Here is a 21,245-nt window from a genome sequence, read left to right as displayed (position 1 = left end):
CCCCATTTCAGTTTTCTTTTGAAATCATCTGGATAGTTGTTGATCTACTTAATGTGTACACTGATTTTGTACTGCTTATTGTGCAACAGATGATGTCCAAAATCACGTCAGAAGGTCGAAAGTCTCTTCTGTAATATGTATGTTCTTCAAATAAACCAGACTTCAAAGTGTGTTTAACTCCAGCAATTTTCATTAAAATCATAATGCTAAGACGCACGAGTTCTGCCATAATTTTTTCATCTATTTACTGGCAGCAAATATACCCATGAGCAGTCCCACTGTCTTGCTCCAGTGTCAAGCTTGCCAAGCAACTGCTACATGGACACAGTTATGTTTTCTGATCTCTTAGTATTTTCCCAATGTTCATGAAACATCAACTACTTAGACCAGACACAATACCCAATTCAATGGTATCAGGCACAAGCTATTTGTTCTCAAGAACCTGAAAATATCTAGAAAGCACTGCTTGTCAACACCTCCCTAGTTCTTATTGTGGTAAGAAGGATTTCTACAGAATTGTGAACTGTAAATGTGTTATTTTGCTTTCTACCCAACTAATACCCAGGGACCTAGAAAATACAGAAGTGTTCAGAATTAGGGTGGAAATACATAACTAAATTGTTACCTTTTATCATCTAGATCTGTGGCTGGTTGAAGATCTATACCATTATTAGAATTGTTTTCATCCTTCCAGTTAGTTCCCAGCTCCCTACACCTAAACCTATTGGGTTACAAGTTTTCCACACTTAAGTTTAAACTTTTCAGTCACATTATAGCACATATATCAATACTGCAGGTGCACAGAAGTACTCTGCAATCTTAACATCAGGCAGTTATCTCGACACATACTGCTTACCTTCAATCATGTTACACAGCTCATTTTTGTCACGAAGTTCCTAATCATGTGGTTTCATCACATCAAGCAGACAGACAAGAATTAAATTAAATGGCAAAGCCATTTTGAATTATACTACATGGACCAAAGATGCACTGCAATGGTTAAAACATGGTAAGAACATGCCATGCTTCAGATAACCAAAACCAGGTAACGTCTTTCCCTCAAGTCCCAGCCCTTGAAACTTGCTGCCTGGCGACTCTGCCACCCAGCCAATGTTACTTCAGTGAAGACAGTGCATTGTCAGCAGCGTGAGTGTCAGCATGGCAACATCGTGCTCTGCTGATGGATCACTCAAAGGCTTCATCCTCCAACAGCACTCAGACACGAAGCTCTGTTGTTTGTACCATACCTATGTTTTCCTAGCAGGCACCAATAAAATGCTTTTGTTGCCTTCTACCCAAAACCTAGATGAGGTTTTCCTGTTGCACAACCTAGCCTCACCTTGGCTCTGGCACCAAACAGCAACAGCAGCCTGACTTGCTCAGCATGCAAGATACAAACTTGTGTTTCGCGATAGATATCAACTGTAAAATTAGACTACATGACACCCATTACACAACAGTTAAAACTAAGTTTCAGAAGTGAGATAGAACGAATTTCCTTCCTATTATGTACATATTAGACTGAGCAGTGTGGTTAAAAATCTAGATCTGATTTGATGGGTATAAATTTGAAGAATGCCTATCAGAATTAGTATCTACAGCATATCTAATCAGTTTGGCAAGATGGAAAAAAAGGAGGTTGAGCACTTTTGAAAGTATATTCATGATGTAATGAGAGCTCAATGAAAATCTGGCCTGCAGCAAACACATTCCACATCGCTGACACGTATGCTGTGCTGAGCTCAGGCCACCAGTTACAGCAAGAATAATGATGAGGAAGAGAGTTCTGACAGAAAGAGCAAGCAACTGACCGGCTGAAAGACTCGGTTTAGACAATTATGACCAGTATTCCATATAGATTGGGCAAAAGTGAGATCAAACAATTCAAGAGTATAAGCGTCTGACAGAAACAGGAGTAAGTTACTATCACAAGTAAAAGGAACATAACTGAAGTAATAAGAAAAACCAGAGGAAGAAATTTAGACTGAGTATCAGAAAAAAGTCTTCCTGCAGCTAGAAGTGAGGTTGCAAGCTCTCCAACTGCACAGAGAAGTAGCAGCACACTGCTATTTAAATGACAAATGAACACCAAGAGTGCGTGACAGGATGTGGTTTGTAAGCAAATTATTTACACAATCAACTAAGTCTAAATTTGATTCGGCAGTGGTAGAATTTAATCTAGAATACATTATCTGGATGGCTTAACACTGCTTCAAGACAACATGGCACTGCCTGTCCGTCTGGGAAAGAAAAGCGATATGGAGCATGTCAGCGTAGGTTTGATTAGGATATTTTACGGAGGCTTTTGTGTTGCGAGCACACAATCTGATCTCCACTGAGACTCCATTTTGGAAAAAAACTCCAGCAAACAGAAAAATTATTTTTTTTCCAATCCAAGATGCATAAAATGTAAAGGTAGCTTCCCAAAGAAGGCGGCTGCACATCTCCATTACCTTCTTTGAAGTATGACCCATACCATATATTAATACTAGCCTCACTTCCAGTTCCTCTGGATTATTGTCATTTTCCCCTATGTCCTGCTCACCTTCCATAGGCTGTCAACCTTGAGAGTTTATTTCACTGTGTCCTTGTTTTGGTTAAACCAGAACCGATTCTCTTTTAGTGAGTTTTCTCTTGGGCTAAGTTGTTCTAAGTAACTGCCTTTTTCTGAAGTTGGCTGCACATTTTTCAGACAGTGCCCACTCCAAGTATTTCAATTACCTTTTAATGGAGACATCCAGATCCTTCAGGCAGTCCACAATTGTGCTTCTGTGCCGCTGTACTGCATTATGATCTGTCTGCACAGTTTTCAACAACGATGTCAAAGCTACGTATCTGGGATAAGCACATAAGGAACAGAGAGTTGACAGCAGGCATTTAATTTCTATGCCCAGCCACTTACACCCCGCAAAACTTGGTCTTCTTTTGCAACAGAACAGGGTTCTCTTGTACTTGGTAACGAATGGAAATCTTCCAGGGGACTGCCTGGCCTATACTCAAAGGTGAGTGACAATCCTGAAATGTAAGATGCCCAACAACATCCTGCTGCCCCAAGAAGCACCTGTCCCAGTTCCTGGGCTCATGTTGGTTGCCCAGTCTTCACAAACATTTTGAAAAGACAAGGCAATTAAAGATTAGACCTCTGCAGATCACACACTCAAACTAGCGTGAGTTGCAGCTCCCCAGGCTAGAGTCTTCTACCTATACCATGATTTGCAATCAAAATGCCTAGAGATGGGAATTAATTCTAGCAGTTACAGCAATTCAATTTCCAGATTCATCGTGACTAAAGCACAGCCAATCTTTCTTGCTGCCAACAGCACACAGTCTTTACCTAATTTGTCAGCTCTTTAACGCCGACTCTGATTTGAGTATTACAACAGACCAGTTGGGATGAGACAGGAGATTCACAGCTTATCGGAAGAAACCACTTGACTAGATTAAGAAACCACATTAAGAATTAGATCATACACCCAGACTCCTCAACTAAGAAGGGCAGGGCCACAGTTAAGATTTTCACAGAGAAAAGAATGCACCAAGAAAGAAGAAAGCCAGACAGTCATACTAACCCCAATAACAGTGCTTCCCAGTATGGTCTCCTGAAAAGCTCTACTTCAGCACAATCTCTGTGCAACTGCTTCTCAGGCATTTTAAACCGGGTGTTGCCAAAACACACTCCATATCACTTACCTAATATTTTTGTCGTTGTTTAGTAAGAAACGGCCTAGGATGTTAATGGCTAACACCTGCAGAAAGAGTTAGGGAAGGTCAGTGATCAAAAAAGGCTGCCGGTCATCCTCATTGTTTCAAGACTATTTTAAAGGCAATGTGTCAAAGCTACCATTGCGGTTCTTGGCCAAAAGCATAACATAAAGAACTCCAGAATCTGACTAAGCAGAGGAAAAACCTAAAACAAACACAGCACAAGCTCTCTCCTGCACTCAGGGGAACACAGTCTGCAGGAAGTTTTGCCTTTTTAAATTGCTGTTATTAAAAAAAAAAAAAAAAAAATCACTTATTGAAGAGGCTATAGTCTTACCTAGAGCCAACTGCAAGAGCTATCTTTGGGTGAAAGAGCTTTGCTTCATGTCCTCTACACAAATTACTCTAATATGAGCCTAGGAGAAAAAAAAAGGCCACAGCAAAGACAACTTACTCTCAGTCCACTCTCAGACTTTATGTCCATAATAGTCAGCACAGTTTCATAGAGAATGGCATTTCCCACGTTTTTACTTGTTTCTGTATTAGTGGCAACCTGGAGAAAAGAGAAAGCAAATAAGTGACTCAACCCACCCGAAACAGATCCCCTTTATGCTGTTCGGCAGAACAGGCAGTGAAACTAAACAATCCCCAGAAAACAAGCATCACACCTATGAACACACGTCTCTTGGAGCAAAATTCTACCCAGCATAGCAAGCAGCTGTATCCTTACCAGTGCTGCTGAATCTAAATTATTAAGAAGCCAAAAGAGAAAGTTTAAGCTGCTCATCAACCTTGCAGACCTCACCTGTGCAAGTATATCATTCATTGCTTCACTAGAATCATCATCATTTCGCCCTAAAATTCTTAGTAACCGCAGGATTCGTACCTATTGGACAAAAAGCACAGAAAATCGCACTGGATGGCAATGTTTTACATGGGAACCATGAAATGCCCAAGTACACTTCCTGAGGAGTGGCAAAGCAGCAAAACAAGCCAATTTCCATTCCCAAGCAAAACGCTTATCCTTAGTAAGACCTTTACCAAGCAGAACAGGCTATGCTGTGCTGATTTTCTTCCTACTAGGCAGAACTGTTAAGAGCACCCCCACCACCCACTAGGCACAGCCTTGCAAGGCCAACACATGTTGCTGCTTCTTCCTTTTGTCACAGCTTCACATAGTATGATAAGGCACCACAATTGCTGTTTAAACTCAGCTAGGTGTCCTTCACTAAGGTGGATGAGGAGCATTTGCATGCACAATCAGCTCTAACAAAGACAAAATCTTAACATCAACACAGCTGCCCTGAGATAACCACATCATCATACCTAAGTCTCAAACCACAGCACCAGAATAAAAGCTGTCAATCATTGTTTGCATCAGTTCTTACCTGCAAAAAGGGGTCACTGATCCCAGACACATCATGCTCTGGTGAATATCCAGACATGATAAGGTTCTTCAGAATACGAACTAATTGGGGAACAAGCTGCGAAGAAGAGAGTTGTCCTATTAGGGTGTTGTTCCTTCCCCCCGCCAGCTTTGAAGTACAGGTCCAAGAACAAATCTTGTGTTTGAAAGCAAGTCAGTCTACAGATTCTTCCACCAAGCTCAACCTGCATACCTAGAGCTGATATTACAGGAATACCTACAGCTTAGCTAGGGCACAGCCAGGAACAGTGAAGCTGGGACCTAAGCACCATACTGTAAAAATACTTTAAAATACTAAATCTACAAGAGCTTGGCAGTTGAGACCTGAGAGGAAATACCAACTTAAATTCCTCTCTTCATGAAAAGGGGATGTGCTGGGACTATTAAAATGGTCCAGGACTTCGCTTGGGGCCTTCACATGAGCTCCTGAATCATTTTTAGCATACATCTCCGTGGAAGGATCAGGCATAGCCAAGAGTTTTCATCTTTTCAAGCGCTGTACTGCTATGATTAGAGCAAACTATTAAGAACTCCTCCAAGTTCAACACTCCAGGCAACTTAGCTTCTAGAAAGAAAAGCTTTGTGATCTGCTTCCCCTCCAAGTTTCCAAATTGTGCAGAGAATGGATTTTCCTCCAGCCTTCCCCCAAGGCTCTACTGTTAAGACTACTTTCCTCCAAGTAGCTCCAGGGTCTACTCTTCTCCTCTTCATCCCAAATTTCTCGGGAAGAGCAGTAATGCTAGACTGACCAAAGTCTCTCATTCACTGCTGTTAGAAGGGTTCTGCACAACAGCAGAGAAACTGACAGAAGCACTGCTACTTCGCCAGATTCAGGAGCACAAAATCGTATCAGCTTACACTGCTCATATTTCAGTTTCTTTCCAACTGTGCAGGGCTAAAAAAATTTCAGGAGCTGTTCAGATTCCTCAGATGTCGATGGCATTGGTCTCTCAGCAGACGTCTACCCATAGGAATAAGTTATATTTCAAGATTTGTACATAGCTTTGAAGAAATGCTACTTATTTGCAAAAGTTTGGTTCAACTCCCTTAGGGAGATCTTAGGCATCTCTAGCAACATGCTTCATCTGTCAGAGCCACTCTGAGGAACCGTAACAATTTCATGTAGCATTTCACACGTGCCAAGCAAGAAATCAATTTAGGGCAGAACATGACAAATAAGCCAATTATTAAAAGCAGATAATCTATAACAAACTTACTCTGTATCTCAAAAAACCTTCATAGCAGCTACAAGCAACAAAATAGTCTCAGTGATTCAACGGAAGCTCATTTCCAACACAACCTATGAAAAATCTTAAGGTTGAAAGACAGAAACCGGACTAATTTTCATTGAACTGTAAGAAAAAACCCACTCCTGGTGGATGATGTAGAGATGTAGATCTCTACAAGCTTTATTCCTTCCACAGCAAGTTTCTTCTATCCTTCTTTTCTGGTATTATTAAAATAATCCAGACACTGACTGGAGATGAGGTGACAAACTAAAGAGTGGTGTTATGGTGGCTGCACCCAGTGGGATTTTCATTCCTGAAGCACGGCTACCACCAGGACATCACGACTCATTCTCTCAACTTCATGCATGACAATTACAGTTTATCAAAATGTTCTCTACAAAACCCTTCCCAACGATTCACCCTTAAGACTTTTAACAACTTTTCCTGTCCTTGAGATGGGCTGCTCCTGCATTCATTTATGCCTACTATGAGTCAGGGATTACATTCACACTAAATTTTACCAGACCAGAGACTGCTTATAGTAAAGTTGCCACTTCTGACAACATCGAATCAAGATGGTGCTTCAGATTCACAGCGCAGCAGAAGGTGCCAAAACCATAATGTGACTTACAGAGCACAACAGCCGCAAGTGGACACACTATATGAGCAATGTTTCCTGGACTAAAGTCCTGTACATTTGTGGTACAGCACAAGAAGAAAATCACTTGAGTTTCCCCTATCATCTCTTATTATTCCTACCTTCACTCTTCAGGGAATACTCCTTTGAAAACGTGCATTTCACAAAACACACAAACAAAAGGAACCATGAATTTCCTATTATTTGCCTTAAACAGCAATCCAAAGGATGCTGCAGCATCTTCCCTCAAGACAGAGTAACAGACAAGTGAAGTGACCTGCTTGAGCACTCCTGGAACCCTGATCAACATTTTCTTCGCCTTCTAACATGCAATAGTTATCAGGACTGAGGACAGGACAAACAAAGGGAAACACTACAGCCATGGACATCGGTTGAGGGCCACTCCCCCCAATCTTCTGTAGTCGAACCACACCCATGAAATACCAGCAATGCAGCTGTACTCGGAAGCTCTTCACAGCACAGTAAGCCTACTTACTGGTGACTAAGTAACTGTCTCTCCTGCTCCCTTTTGGGAATCACCCACAGTTGCCCAGTGACTCAGGCAAAACACAAACACCAGTTTGTGATAAGAAAAAAGCCCAGGACTACAGTTTGCGTAGGCAAAATAAAATTCCCTAAAGTACCCCTTAAACAAGAGAGAGCTTGAGGAAAGCAGGCTCGTGTTTGGAGAAGGCCACAACTGAGATTCAGGGCTGCCATGGGTATCGAGGTTTAGTGACAACACAAGACCAGCATACAAAGAGCATTAGACAAATACAGTTGATTTAAGCATGTGGCATCAATCACAAATGTAGCAATAAGAGGCACTGCCTCACAAGAGACAAACCTCTACAGATTCAATGCAAGCATGCACCATCTAGAAGAATTAACTCTTACCTTTTCATTCTAACACACAGCAGGATTCCAAACAGACAAAAGGGACAAAACAGACGAAGCAGGCATTAGGGACAGATCAATGTTATACCATTCACAGCATAAACAACTACAAGAGATAGGTAGAAAAGAATGGACCTAGCAGCTAAAATTTGTGGACTCAGCTTGTCAGTCTTTTTCCACAACTATCATCTCAACTGAGCAACTAGTAGCAGGGATGGCTGCCTTCAAGATGATCCCAGTCGCATTTTTATTCCTGCTCTGACATACACAATCAGGGCAAGGGGAGATGCATGCCGGAATGCTAAGATGCATCAAAGGATGCACTGTTTGAAATCCCTAATGTTATAGATAAGCCAAGAAAGAACAGTAAACTGGGCATGCAAATAAATAAGCACCTTTAAGACTTTCAGAGGAGTAAATGGCCAGTTCCGCTCTACCAGCTTTGTTCAATTTCTCCTTCTCTGACCAAGAAGTCAGAATGACATAATGAAATTTTCAGATATCCTCCTATTGGTAGTCTTTCATATGGCAACAATACTGCACAGCAAATTACAGCAAACAGCATAAGGAAGTTTGTGCCAGGGCAGGCAGGGGAGAGGCAAACATTCCTAACCAGAGGAAGCAGAGTGACTTTGACTCAAACCCTTAAGTTAAAATGGAAAATGATGCAATATAGCATGCACCAGAGATGAGGTATCTGCAAAACTGGAATTTCCATTGGTATCTTGACCTGAATTTATGAAATTGTGTGCCTGTGGTTAAAGCATTCAGGTGGTGGTATAAGCCTCAGTTTCTCATCTTTACCTCTTCATGTTTAATACATTTGTGATTCCAATGTCACTATACAATTAGCCAAAAAGAGTGGAAAAAACCTTAAGAGAACATCAAAGAGAACACTTTAGATCTCACTTTTGGACAAGGTTCATACTACACAGTCTTAAGACTGATGTTTTGTAGCTTACCCACTTATTGAAGGGGATTAGGGCTAGATACACACAAAATTCCCAAATTTAATGATTTAAAAAAAATAGACAACAAGCAGACAGTATCATTAAATTCTTCACTCAAGTAGTTTTAAGGATATTATTAAAAGACATGCACGCTGCTTTCACTAGGGAGACTATGAGGATGCATCAGTAAAGCAGACCAAAAACAAAAAAAACCCAAACAAAAATCACAAGTATTACCTCTGCAACATTATCAGTTCACACTTACCTTTCTAAAGTGTGCAAGCATGTCTGGGCTTCTCTCACACATCTCTGTGAGGAGGACAACTGATGTGTGAAGAACACCTAAAGGTGAAGGGGGCAGAGAAAAAAGTATCGACTTTTAACATAATTTCATTGGTTCCAGACATGTGCCAAAGATCATGCAAAAACAACAGGAAATCATTAAAAAAATACATTATTCTTAAATCCAACATATCTACCCCAAAATACACTTGTATTTGCAGCTGTGCCCAAGGGAAAGCAGATAGCAGTGTGCTCATGTCTTAAAGCTGTAATTAAAGGCCAAAGAAGGAGAGAAATTGGACTTTGTCTGCAGAAACTTGCTACTACATATACGGTCAGATGGTAACAGACATAGTTGGACAAGACGATCTCTAAGGTTCCTTCCGACCCAAACCGTTCCATGATTCTATACGAACATAACAGTCTAGAAGGACAGTACGTGTTAATTGCATCGTAGGTGTCGGGTTCCCCATGTTTCCCAATTTTCACTTCTCATTTGGTTATCTTAGCCAACTTTATGTGACCCGAACTGGGCCTTCCTCAGAAGGTCTCAGAACTCAGTCTAGAGAAAGACCATAGTAGACTGCTTGGTCAAGTCAGTGTCTGTGCACTGGCAGCCAGCTGCTGTGTGCCTGGCCTTAACAAAATCCAGTCCCAGCATCTCTGAAAATAGTTAGAAGAGGGATGCCACGTACAAACCATTTAACTAGATGTCAACGCTAGCTAACTTGTTAGTGAGATATAACCTCATAAAGCATGAAACTTCGACAACGAGCACTATTCTGTATCTGCATCCAGCTGTAACACAGCAATCCTCAGATGCTAACTCTTTCAGTTATTCATTTTCTGTAGCTGTTAATTCTGTACTGGAAACCTTCTGACTCAGAGACTAGAAGCCTGCTTAATAAGCAACATTTTCTACAGAGAAGATCACATTTATATTCCACAAGCTATGCAGCTTTCTGACCTATTGCAGGTTCTATCCAAAATCTGTTCTGAAGTACATAACTATCTATCTATAAAGCTTGTGTCACAGCTTTTTTAACACTGACACTGCTTACTTAATCACTGAGACGTCCCCAAGTGGCTGCTAAAAGCGTTTCATACATATTCTGCTTCAGTGAAAGCTCAACACGAAACCCATGGCTAAGACTCCTGGAAAGGAGATACTGAGTTTTAAGGATGGGGACAGCAGAAAGGACGATCTGGTTCTTGAATTCAGGGGAACCTAGACTCAATTCTCTGCTTGGCCAAGGCTTGAAGAGGCACATTCCTATCTTTAACGAGGGAACAGAACAGCTCTCAGCTTTTCAGGGTTGCGTAAGACAAAGAGAGAGAATCTCATGCTACCAAATTGGATCACACAGGCATCGCTTACTGTCAAAGAGTTTTACAGACCATTGCCTATTTGAAGCAGTGCCTGGTCTAAATGTTCTGGCCATTAGGTTTTAAATCAAGGTAAACTAGCTGCACACACACGAACCATGTTCCATATACAAACTGTCCTGTACCTCAAAGGTTTACAACACATGCGGGAGTGAGGGAGGAGACAATACCTTCTCGGGAAGCTACTGTGGCCCATTAGTACTGTTGCACTTACAATTACTCTGTCTTGAGATTATGTCAGCCCCGCAAACATCTGCTGTAGGACTCCCAGCACACCCATCTACTTCAAGGCACATGCTCATTGCAGATGTGCCACAGGACTAAGACTTGGGGAAGTGAGCACTACACTTGATACAAATTATTCAAGCTGTTAGTATTTTTCTTTAAATAACCTTCTAGAAGCACTTGTGCAAGAAAATGCATTAACACAGAATAACCTCGCAAAGGACCATTCAAGTGAGAATCTGATTTATGATGTGGCTCTGACAAAAAACAGCACTGAAGAAAGACTCTTTCCTGACAGTGATGTAGGAATCGGTCCTGGAAATGCCTGCTAAAACGATGTCAGAGAACCCTATAGTGCTATGCTAACAGAAGACACGAAAAATCACCCCTAAAAAGTGCACTTTAGAGTCCCTTTAGGCAGTGTATTTGATTAAAATCACAAACTTTCCCACTCCGCTGACTCTGAAGCATATCAAAGAACAGTGAAAGTTTGTCACCTATGCCATGTAAAAGTCCTGCTGATTAGCAGAGTCATACACATCCCCTCCTTCTGAATGACATTTGCTTTCACTGCATAGAAACGGGAAGAAACAAATCATACAAATAAACTCAAAAGTTCCTTCCAAACAAAAGGCTTAGGTAGCAAGGGCACCATCCCCTAAAGAATGCCACTGCCTTGCTACATAGCCTCGGATATTACCATGGTTCTTCTCATTCAGCAAGTTTTTGGTGGCTGGCAGGAACATCTCCATGAGTTCAGGCACCTTTCTAATGACATGAACAGCGCACAATGCTGCCTGTAGGAAAAACAGCTCTGTTACTACATACTGGAACGACAATAATACACGTTTTGAGAACATCTAGCACAGTGGGAACTATCACAAATTTCATTATATACAAAGGCCTAGGAAGTTTATGGTACATTTTTCCATCTCTCTACTACACGTGATATTAAACAGCATCACAGAGAAGAGTTCCATAAAAATACCGGGGGGGCAGGGGGGGAGAGAGAGGAGAGGGGGAGCAAGTACTGAGCTACAAAGTAATACTCCCCATTAGCAATGGCTCATTTTTACATTATTCACTTCAGAAATGATATTAACTGCAAAGCAGCTCTGCCTTTAATAGGGCTACTTCAGTCTGTCTTCCTGTTGCTAGGGAGGGGATAATACATTGGAAGCAAATAATGAAACTTATGTCAAATTTATGGCTCATTTTCTTTCCCTTGAATATCATCTCCTTCCCAACAAAATAACTTCCTCCTGCAGGTGGTGAGTCCTATGAAAAACAAAAGCATATTGCAAAAAAATTGCCTCCTAATTCTAGCATGCAGAAGCAACAGGAGACACTATCCTTTGTAGCTGCTTAAGAATCAAGTACACTGAGGACCTATTCCCAGAGCACAGCTTTGAAACTCTCTCTTAGCTTTGCTTTCTATCCAATCTCTCTCTAGATCCAGCACTAGACAAAGAAGTACCAATGCATCTCTTCCTAAATCTTACTGCTCCCCACCCTCCTCAACAATGAATTAAGTTTAGAAGAACAAGCGTGATTACACTTTGCAGATGCTACTGCACACTTGCTATTGCAATGAGACAATTTATAATCGTTTGCCCGTTTCAAGCCCTTAACCTTTCTATTTCACATACTACTGTCATCATTGTCAACAGAAGAGATCAAATAGGTTCAATTCTTCAGATATCAGCCTGCACGGCTAATGATCAAAGTTTCTCTGTTTAGGGTTAGTGTCTGACCGGGCAGGTGTTCACATTACCATCAATAACCTTACGGTAGAGAGTATCAAAATGGAAAAAACTGCCCCACCTTGTTGGAGGCTTGTCTTTTGGAGGCTTACACACACTCCTGCTATAGACAGGGACTTCTGACCTCTGTCTTGCACACTGGGAAAATACTCAGCCAGTGTGATCCAAGCCATCTAGTATTCCACATATTGGCAAGGTATCCGATCAATCTTGAGTTTTAATCTGTAACAAAGTATCCAAAAGTTTCCCGAAGTACCTTCTTCCTAAGATAGGAGTTGGAAGTTTTGAGGAGCTTTTCCACCTCTCCTGCAAGGTCTCTGCACATTTCTGAGGAGCCCATGCAGCCAAGAGTGCAGAGTGCCAGCCCCTGCACATATTGCGTGCTGTGATTAAGGTCACTGTAAAGGAGAACAGAAAAAGCCAATCAGCATGCACACGGAGAACCTGAACACACAAGAAAAGGCATCTGTATCTATAGCCCTCTAATGCCCCTGAAGAACTCTCCAGATCCTCAGCTATTGGGGAGCATGCATTAGGAGCAACAGCAGCTTTGAACGCCATGTACCACAGGGTTTGCTACTGCTTCTACTTAGAACCCTTATAATTCTAAATACTTGGTTAAAACTATCAGGTGGGTATTTAGGGACTGAGCTGAGACGAGTGAAGACCACACAGAATTCCATTAAAACTCCTACAGTAAAGCCAAAACATTGTATCCTGGAACTTGCATGCAGGAAAGAACCTAACACGAAGTACAGTCCTGCAGTGACTCTGTGGGTTGTCCCAGTTTAACTATGTTCTAGGATAGGCTTTAGCTTCTGCATTTATAAACCAAGCAGTATATAAAAATCTATGTAAAATACCCTCTATCCTGAGTAAAAACCACACCCCCCCCTTGCACACCTTGAAAATAATCCATACAGGAATTTTGTTTAGCATTCCTAACTATTCATGTGCCTAAGGAAGTTGTGAAAGGCGGTCAATGAGAAGTTAAACCACCCAACAGCAGATGCTATTCATGAGGCCAGCTACCAATGTCACACTAAGTACAAGACAAGATCACTTCCACATGGCAATCCCAACAGCCTTTAAAACCGATCCCTCTACGCTACTTTTCCATCAGACGATTTGGTACTCATATCACCACAGTACGCAGGATTCGGTGTTGAAGAAAGTCAAGACAATGGTTCCTGGGTTGGGGGGCATGGGGAGCTGGGATGTGCACGACGGGACAGCAGGGGAAACGAGTGGTATGTAACTGGCTGCGCACAACGTGCGGAGAAGCAAGAGACAGTATTCTGGTTATAACATCAAGCAGCTATGGCAACATGCAGATGAAGGAACAGATAGCACATGCCACTAAATGGGTTGTTATTTTGTTTCCTTCCTTTTAACAAATTTTTGACAGCTATATATAGCTGCGTGTATAACAAGTATGTGCTTCACAATGGTGCTCGCATTTTTTTGTATTAAAAATCTAGGTCTTGCTACAAAATAATGAAAGACAATGCCATAAGTCAAACACTTTACATCTAGATAACACCAAGACAAAGTGGTAGATACGGAAGCCAAAGGAGAAAGCAGTAAACAACCCACTGAGGTGGTGGGAAGCCGTCCACCAGTTTTGCTCAGCTTCAGTCTGATCCATCTCCAGTTCAAACTCTCTACCCCCTTACCACACAAATTCATTTTAGCATAAAAAAAATCGAAAGAGGTGTTAACCTAGCAGCCTAGTTGTAATGGAAGAGCCCCACAGGTATGACATTTAAAGGAAAAATCGTTAGCAAAATGTCTCTTCCCTCCTGGACACGAGGTCCAAAGTTAGCAGATCCTCAGGCCCGCAGTTTTGTCAAGTTTCTTTCCCAGCACTTTGAGGCCACAGTCTAACTGAAGATCAACACTTCACTTGCTAATATCTGGGAGGCTTATGTTCTACAAGTAAATAACAACAAAAGCAGACACACCGCACACAACCAAGGCAGGCATTTGGATAAATCAACTAGAACCCAGTTGTTCCACTCCTGCTCCCATCCATCTTGAAAAGGAGTGTTACTGGAAACACACCAATCATCATCTACTGAGCTATAACGTAAAACAGTCCCAGTAACAGCATTTTGCTGAGAGGAAAAAAAAAAAATATATATATATATATTTCCCACCCCCTCTTGTCTGATTTCAGCAAGATGCCAAGCAGACAGCACATCCCAAGGTGCTGCCTTGCTTCCAAGGAAAACCATTCGTCAGGACTGTTAGGCCAACTTTAAAAAGAAAGCAGGATACACAGCCTTGACCCTTGAAGTCAGACAACTCTTCAGAGCTCAAGTCAAGTAAACAAACACAGGACAACATGGCTGCAGTGAAACACAGGACTGCAGCACATGATGACCAGTTCAGCCTACAAAGTTTTAACAGTGTTATAAAACATCCCAATTCAGTCATATTTAAAAGGCGCATGGACCTTTATTGATGCTGCGTTACTGCTCGCCTGGCTCTTTCCTACTGCAAGCTGGAAGATAACTAATTTACAGAAATGGAAGAAAGTTCTTTACAACAACTGTGGGTCTTACGCAGTGGCTGAGCAGCTTTCTGTGGCCATTTCATCTTCCTGATTTTATTTATCTTAACATGACCCCTAGAAACACGTACTACCATTCCATAACAGTAGTGACACGAAGTGGTGTTTGCCACGTACACCTCTTCAGGACCAATGCAATTTTATGTTCTCTTTTCTCTAAGGAAGCCAGACAGGATCATCCAATACAGTACAATACTACAGCAGTCTTGCATGGTCAACAGAATACAACAAATTGAAGACACCAGTTTTCTAACACAAGGCAAAAAAACTAAAGTACTCAAAATATCACTGTCAGCAGTGTACTTTCAGATCCTGAAACCTCAAAGCATGTGTTGATGGAGAGAGAGGTGGCACCCTTACTTCTTGATGCAATTGGTCATAAGAAGATGGACATCCTGTCTCTCATCCAGCAGCAACATGGCACCTAAATACCCAATGCGCTTGTCTGTAAATTTCTGAGAGGCAATGAGCTTGAGGCACTCCAACTGGAAAAAAAAAAAAAAAAAGGAAAAAAAAAGAAGAAAAAAAAAGACAGAATTAGCTTAAACTACTTCTTAGCTAGAGGAGAAACAGTTTGAATTTTTATGTTTACTCATTTAGGTCTCTCAGAATGCATTTTTGAAAGCATATTTTATTCCCATTTTGGTGATGTGGAAAACAAAGAAAGGTTAAATGACCTGCCCAAAGCTCCCAGCAAGCCAGCAGAAAAGTCATTAGCAGCTCCTGCATCTTCAAGTAGCCAGACACTTCCATGACCTCAGACATACCAGATAGGTGGGTTTATGTCAGATCACAAAAGTAAAAGATAATGTATTTACAGAGACAAGAGATCCATTATTAAAACCAAATAGTAAAGATCTGGAAATCTAGATCAGGTGTCATGTTTGACATGCACTGGAAACTTCTGAACCAGGCTTAACTGGGTCCATCTACCTACCAGAGAGAGGATCATCACTCGGTAAAAGTTAAGTTGTCAAAACCAGTTTTTGTTTATTATGAACTGTAACTAACTTGCTAGCTAGGTAAACCTTAAATACAGTCACAGACAGTTATTGTGCTGCTCTGCAACCTCTATTTGAGCACCTGAAGTCTGACTAAAGTCCTAGGCACTGTAGCCACTACAAGCTTCCTTTCCACCATGTAGACGTGTCAACTCTGCTCAACAGCACAAAGGAGATCCCCAAGATAACATGCATAGCTGCCACTTGCGCTCAGCTGATTAAGAATTGAATTGCCAATTCCTTTTTAACACTTTCTTACTGAAAAAAAAAAAGACATCAACCACAGAGATATTCTGACATTACTACGCACTACAATATTTTTCTCTAACAGATAATTAATCGAGCATAATCCAGCTCTACTTTCCAGTCAGGAAGTAGTAGAAATGGCTTCTCAAAACAGGTAAGACACCTACCCCTCACAAACACATCTCGTGAGTCTGTTTCACAAAGCAGCTGGGGCAGCAAGTAAGCACACAGAATGGATGTGAGGAGGGGTCAAAGCTTGCAACCGATCCATTTTAAAGGAAGTAAAGGGGGCATGCACAGGCAAAAAACCAGGGCGCCATGAAAAGTTTTTCATGGTCCCTAGGTGTATACAGGGAAGCTTGAACAGGGCAAGACACAGGTGAGATGCAAGAAGCACACACACATCGGGAGGGTAAAGTTGTACAGGATATCGATAAGAAAATTAAAGCTGAAGTGCCAGAGAAAGTAAGTGCTATGGCCTAGCCACTGACAAGTTCTCACAACGGCATGGCGTCAGAACTCACCTACGCAAGAAGCTGTCACATAAGAACACCCAGTTAGTGCAGGGTGACAAATTGGCATGAAAAAGCTTGAAAGCAAGCCAGTTCAGTTTGCTAGGTTTAAAGGGGCTGAAAATCTAGACTAAAGAAACACCTCTGAACAATAAGATCAGTCATCTGCAAGGATAACTGAATACGCACAAATGGGCGAGATCAACCAGGGATAAGGTACAGAACACCAGATATCGACCTCTTCTCCTGCCAGCGCTTTCAGTAAGAGAATAATGCACCTCTGAACCAAATTCCTGCTGCAGGTTTGCAAAATACTTTCCTATACAACCCGCTGCAAAAATGCAATGTAGAATTGATGACATCCAAGCTACAGTGTAAAAGCCAACAAAGGCAGAAGGTGAACTACTACGAAAAAGCAGAAGGAAACTAATGACTGCAACAGATACTGTAAGACATATTTCCAGTACTTCTGAATTTGAAAGGTGTTATTGAGATTTACGCCATGAAAGGCCGATGAGTTCTTGTTTCACTGGTATACAAACACATGCAAACTAGCTTCAGGCACAGCAATACTGAGAAACATGATCAGCTGAAGCTCTTAGTAGGTCTAATTAGTGGAAGAAATCTTGATACCATTACAGCCATTTCATTCAAAGGAACAATTAAAATCTGCTACATCAGTACTGCAACAGATACACTAGTAAAGCTGGATCTGATACAGGCATATAGCTAGACTACAACTTACACTAGTTTTTACTGACATAGCCACCCTTCCAACTGGTTTGGTTTTTTTTTGCAAGCTGAAATAATGACAATAATTATAAGATACTTGAACGTTTGCCCAGGATGCTTGATACATTCTAAAGTTGCACAAATGGCCTCTGCACACACTCAAGAGACAGCTTGCCATTCAGTGCATCTCAGCAAGCTCTGGCTAACTATGCTGCTCGTTCTTATATTTCTGTACAAGATATCCTGGGTCAAAGTTGAGGATCCCTGGCTTGGAGAGAAGTAGATCAACTATTCACCATTTCCAACACCTTCTCTAAATTCCATTTTATTATTGGTTACCCCATCCACACTGTTAGCTGAAGTCAGATGTCTGCTTCCATCTTTAAGAGAGACTGTCTAACACAGCCTGTGGCTCTCTCCTGTTTGTCACCAAAACATATTTCCCGCTTATTTATTCTGTTACTCTTAGAAGCTTTCCGTCTGCAATGCTGGACTGTCCATCTACAAGACTCCACTGCTGGAACAGCGTGTATCTTCAGCAGGTCCCCAACTCACGCAAACTGTACTCTACCCACATAGCATTGGCACTTTGAAGGATTCCTTCCAGTTACAAGCACTGAGGACACGCACAGGTCTGCACCTAACTCACTTGGAGAATACCTGTTAAAATCCCTTCTCAGCCTTGGGCTCTATACCTTCCTCAAAGTGCAGCTGACAAACTACATGAGAACCAAGGCCATCGAATGAAGTACTCCGCTCCCCAAATAGTCAGGACAGATGCTTCTCTTAGAGATGTAACAATCCCAACAATAATAGACACAGAACAATCTGTTTTATCCTTCTTCCACTGAGAGCGAAGAGGTAATTTACCATTACTGACCAAAGCAGAAACTGGAAAATTATTAACTATCTGGTCCAATCTTTCATACAAGGGACTAAATACTTGAGTAACAAAATAAAAACCCCAACAAAATTTAAACACGTTCCTAACAGTTCAAATGTAGAAATGCTAGAAGACACTTATCTGTAACGCTTTTCATTCTTCTTGTAGCTCTCAGATACTTAGCCTTAAATTTTTGTGACAGGAAGTTTCTCTCTTGGACCAGGGAGCCTGGCTACGTGAAGCGTTAAGAACAGGATAATACACAAATTCACTTGCTCTTATGCAAGAACTTGCTACCCTGCGAGAAGAATCCAATGATGTAGAAGGAAGATAATGAACTTCATATGCAATAGTACAGCCCAGACTCACTCCCTAACACTATTTTGAATTTGATTTCAGTGGTTCGAGTTTACTGGTTCAGTGAGACATGTCAGGATTGGTAAATCCAATCATGACGGGATAGACTCCAAAGACATGAAGCTACTTTAAGAAATACAACAATTTGACTGACGTTTTATTTAGCTTTATGGAAGCTCTCGGTTAGACTACTACTAACAGGACACTTACGACTTCTAAGCAAAACAGACTATGCCCCAAAGACTAGGCAGAGCTCAACCTGAAGAACATCTTATAGATCTAGAACTCCCATCTTCCTGTCTCCGTTTTCCACAATCTACCTGCATCAAAAATAGCACGTCAAAATAAGACAAGAGATGGAAAACTCATATCAGCATTTACCAAGTCACCTCACTAAAATGGGGATAAGGAACACCAGTTTCTTATTGCTGGGAACAGACCAGCTCTTATCTGCCTAGAATAGATAGCTTTAGAAGGAAAAGGGAATAGAACCTCCTTTGAAGCATCTGGTATTTTCCATCAGAGACAGAACTCCAAAGTGCTATTTTGAACCCATCTAGAAATATCCAAATGTCCTGGACTGTGGTTTAAGAACTACCGCTCTGCAGAAACATGGGTGGCGACGAGCAGACAGTCTGGAAAAAGCAGACTGAGTCTAAGTTTCATAACAAAATGTGTATGTCTCCAAACAGCAGATCTTACTAACAAAGTCAAAACTTAATGCACGTTCAGAATATACATGAAGACAGACCTTAAAACAGCCCAAAGAGCGGACAGCAAAACTGCAGCTAGGAATGCTCTGAACAACTCAATGTGCCCGAATCACAAAGCAGACTGGCATACGCACATCGCACAGCAAGCACTGAACTCGGACCTACCTGTCCAAAATGCGCAGGGTATCCCAGCATGTGCATATACAGCAGCTTTGCCACATTTCTGCATCGGTATGTGTTATCTTCCTCTCGGAAGGATGACCTGATAGCAGCACATTCCTTTTGGATCATCTCACGCTCTTCCGCCTGGGTTCTTGCTGTCCGGATGGTCCGGATCAACTCCCGCAGTCTGATGGGGGCTGGCATCCTCTGAGAGAAGAGAGAGATCTGTAAACCTTGCACTGTACCTAAAGGCTTCAGAATGGTCTCATACATCCGCAAATTTTTTTCCTTTGTTACCCTACAATTATATAAGTAGAAGAATTAAGAAAATGCAGACTGCTTCAGTAGCATGGTTAAAAGTAAACTTGAAAAACAGAGGAATTCACTGTACCTCACATTTGATTTTGGGGAACATCAGAAACAGGAATTGCTATGCTTTGAGCTAGCTGTCAGGTGAACACGACTCCCCACCTGAAACAGGTGGAAATAGTACTCTGCAAGGTATGTTCTCATAGTCCCATCACCTGCCTCTCCAGAAAAGTCAGGCTCCAGAGAGAGTTGATCCCAAAACCATGACAATTTGGGACAGAAATAGTTTACAAAAAGCAATGCTCTTTAATAACTTGCACAAGATTTCATACAAGTGTTGCAGACAGCCATGCTTCAAGAACCCTGCAAACTTGTGTCATACACATTTCCTTCTTAGAGGTGTGGAAGTCAGCAGAAAAAGCAGATGGAAGAACAACCCTAGCTGTGGTGATATTTCAGAGATTCTTCTTTAAAAAAAAAATTAAATCAAGTTGACAACGTACCTTTATTACACACCAAAAAGAACAATCCTTTCTAAAATAAAAAAGCCTGTCACATTACTGTCTGGTGGTAATTGTATGAAAACAGCATGCAAGAAAAGTGTATTTTATACGAACTCCAAGTAGTTTCTCTTCACCAGGTGGAATACTGATGGAGCCATTTGACCTAGAGAGCAATTCAGTCTTCCAAGTATCTTTCAGGAGGAAAATGGCTCTCAAACAAAAGCCAAACTTTAGAATTACGTTCAACAGTTGAACTTTCTAGATCATGCTCACCAGAGTAGACTTCTGACTTTCTGGGAGACCAGACTATGCAAGCATTTCTACAGTCTTCTTTCATCTGCTCTAGACTGCCAATATAACTAAGGCATTCTGGTAACAGATAATGTCACACTAACTTGCAAAAAGTTGCCATGGCAGTCTGCTACACTGTCTGGGTCACTGTCCTCCCACAACGGAGCGTCATATATCGTGAACACTGTCATACCAGAAAGACGCGCATTCAGATGCTGCACTAACTGGCTTACACGACACCACAGGACAGGCTGGGAAGCACACAGAGTTAGCAAGGGACTCGCGTGCTGCAGAAAAGCAAAGAGATGCACATGCAATGAGTAAAGGTGGCCTCACAGTAAGACAGCTGCATGTTGCTCTACAGGTCTGGATTATAAATCTGGTTTCCTACAGAACTCATACATAAGTCTCTTCAGTCAGACCATGTATATCCCTCATATTCCAGTTCCCCATCTTCACACCTA

At 41.5% G+C, this 21,245-nt stretch overlaps 1 protein-coding gene and 1 non-coding gene across 3 annotated transcripts in view; both read right to left on the bottom strand.

The window, feature by feature from the left end:
• The window catches only part of AP1G1 (adaptor related protein complex 1 subunit gamma 1), a 52,159-nt gene that overhangs the window by 16,394 nt on the left and 14,520 nt on the right, over nucleotides 1–21,245 (bottom strand). For both annotated transcript variants that reach the window (XM_075434250.1, XM_075434251.1), the window contains exons 2-11: nucleotides 19,682–19,885; nucleotides 15,433–15,557; nucleotides 12,754–12,895; nucleotides 11,435–11,531; nucleotides 9,107–9,183; nucleotides 5,091–5,186; nucleotides 4,508–4,588; nucleotides 4,157–4,255; nucleotides 3,691–3,746; nucleotides 2,722–2,835 (exon numbers count right to left, since the gene is read on the bottom strand). In XM_075434250.1, coding sequence (XP_075290365.1) covers nucleotides 2,722–2,835; nucleotides 3,691–3,746; nucleotides 4,157–4,255; nucleotides 4,508–4,588; nucleotides 5,091–5,186; nucleotides 9,107–9,183; nucleotides 11,435–11,531; nucleotides 12,754–12,895; nucleotides 15,433–15,557; nucleotides 19,682–19,882 — 1,088 coding nt within the window. In that variant the 5' untranslated portion in view covers nucleotides 19,883–19,885. The remainder of the gene's footprint in view (nucleotides 1–2,721; nucleotides 2,836–3,690; nucleotides 3,747–4,156; nucleotides 4,256–4,507; nucleotides 4,589–5,090; nucleotides 5,187–9,106; nucleotides 9,184–11,434; nucleotides 11,532–12,753; nucleotides 12,896–15,432; nucleotides 15,558–19,681; nucleotides 19,886–21,245) is intronic.
• Nucleotides 1,130–1,216, bottom strand: LOC142362943 (small nucleolar RNA SNORD71). The gene has a single exon (XR_012765398.1). It is a non-coding gene; the product is annotated as a small nucleolar RNA SNORD71 (small nucleolar RNA).

The sequence above is a fragment of the Opisthocomus hoazin genome, chromosome 12, assembly GCF_030867145.1.
Source record: "Opisthocomus hoazin isolate bOpiHoa1 chromosome 12, bOpiHoa1.hap1, whole genome shotgun sequence".
Classification (NCBI taxonomy): domain Eukaryota; kingdom Metazoa; phylum Chordata; class Aves; order Opisthocomiformes; family Opisthocomidae; genus Opisthocomus; species Opisthocomus hoazin.
This window is presented reverse-complemented; position numbering and strand designations above follow the sequence as displayed.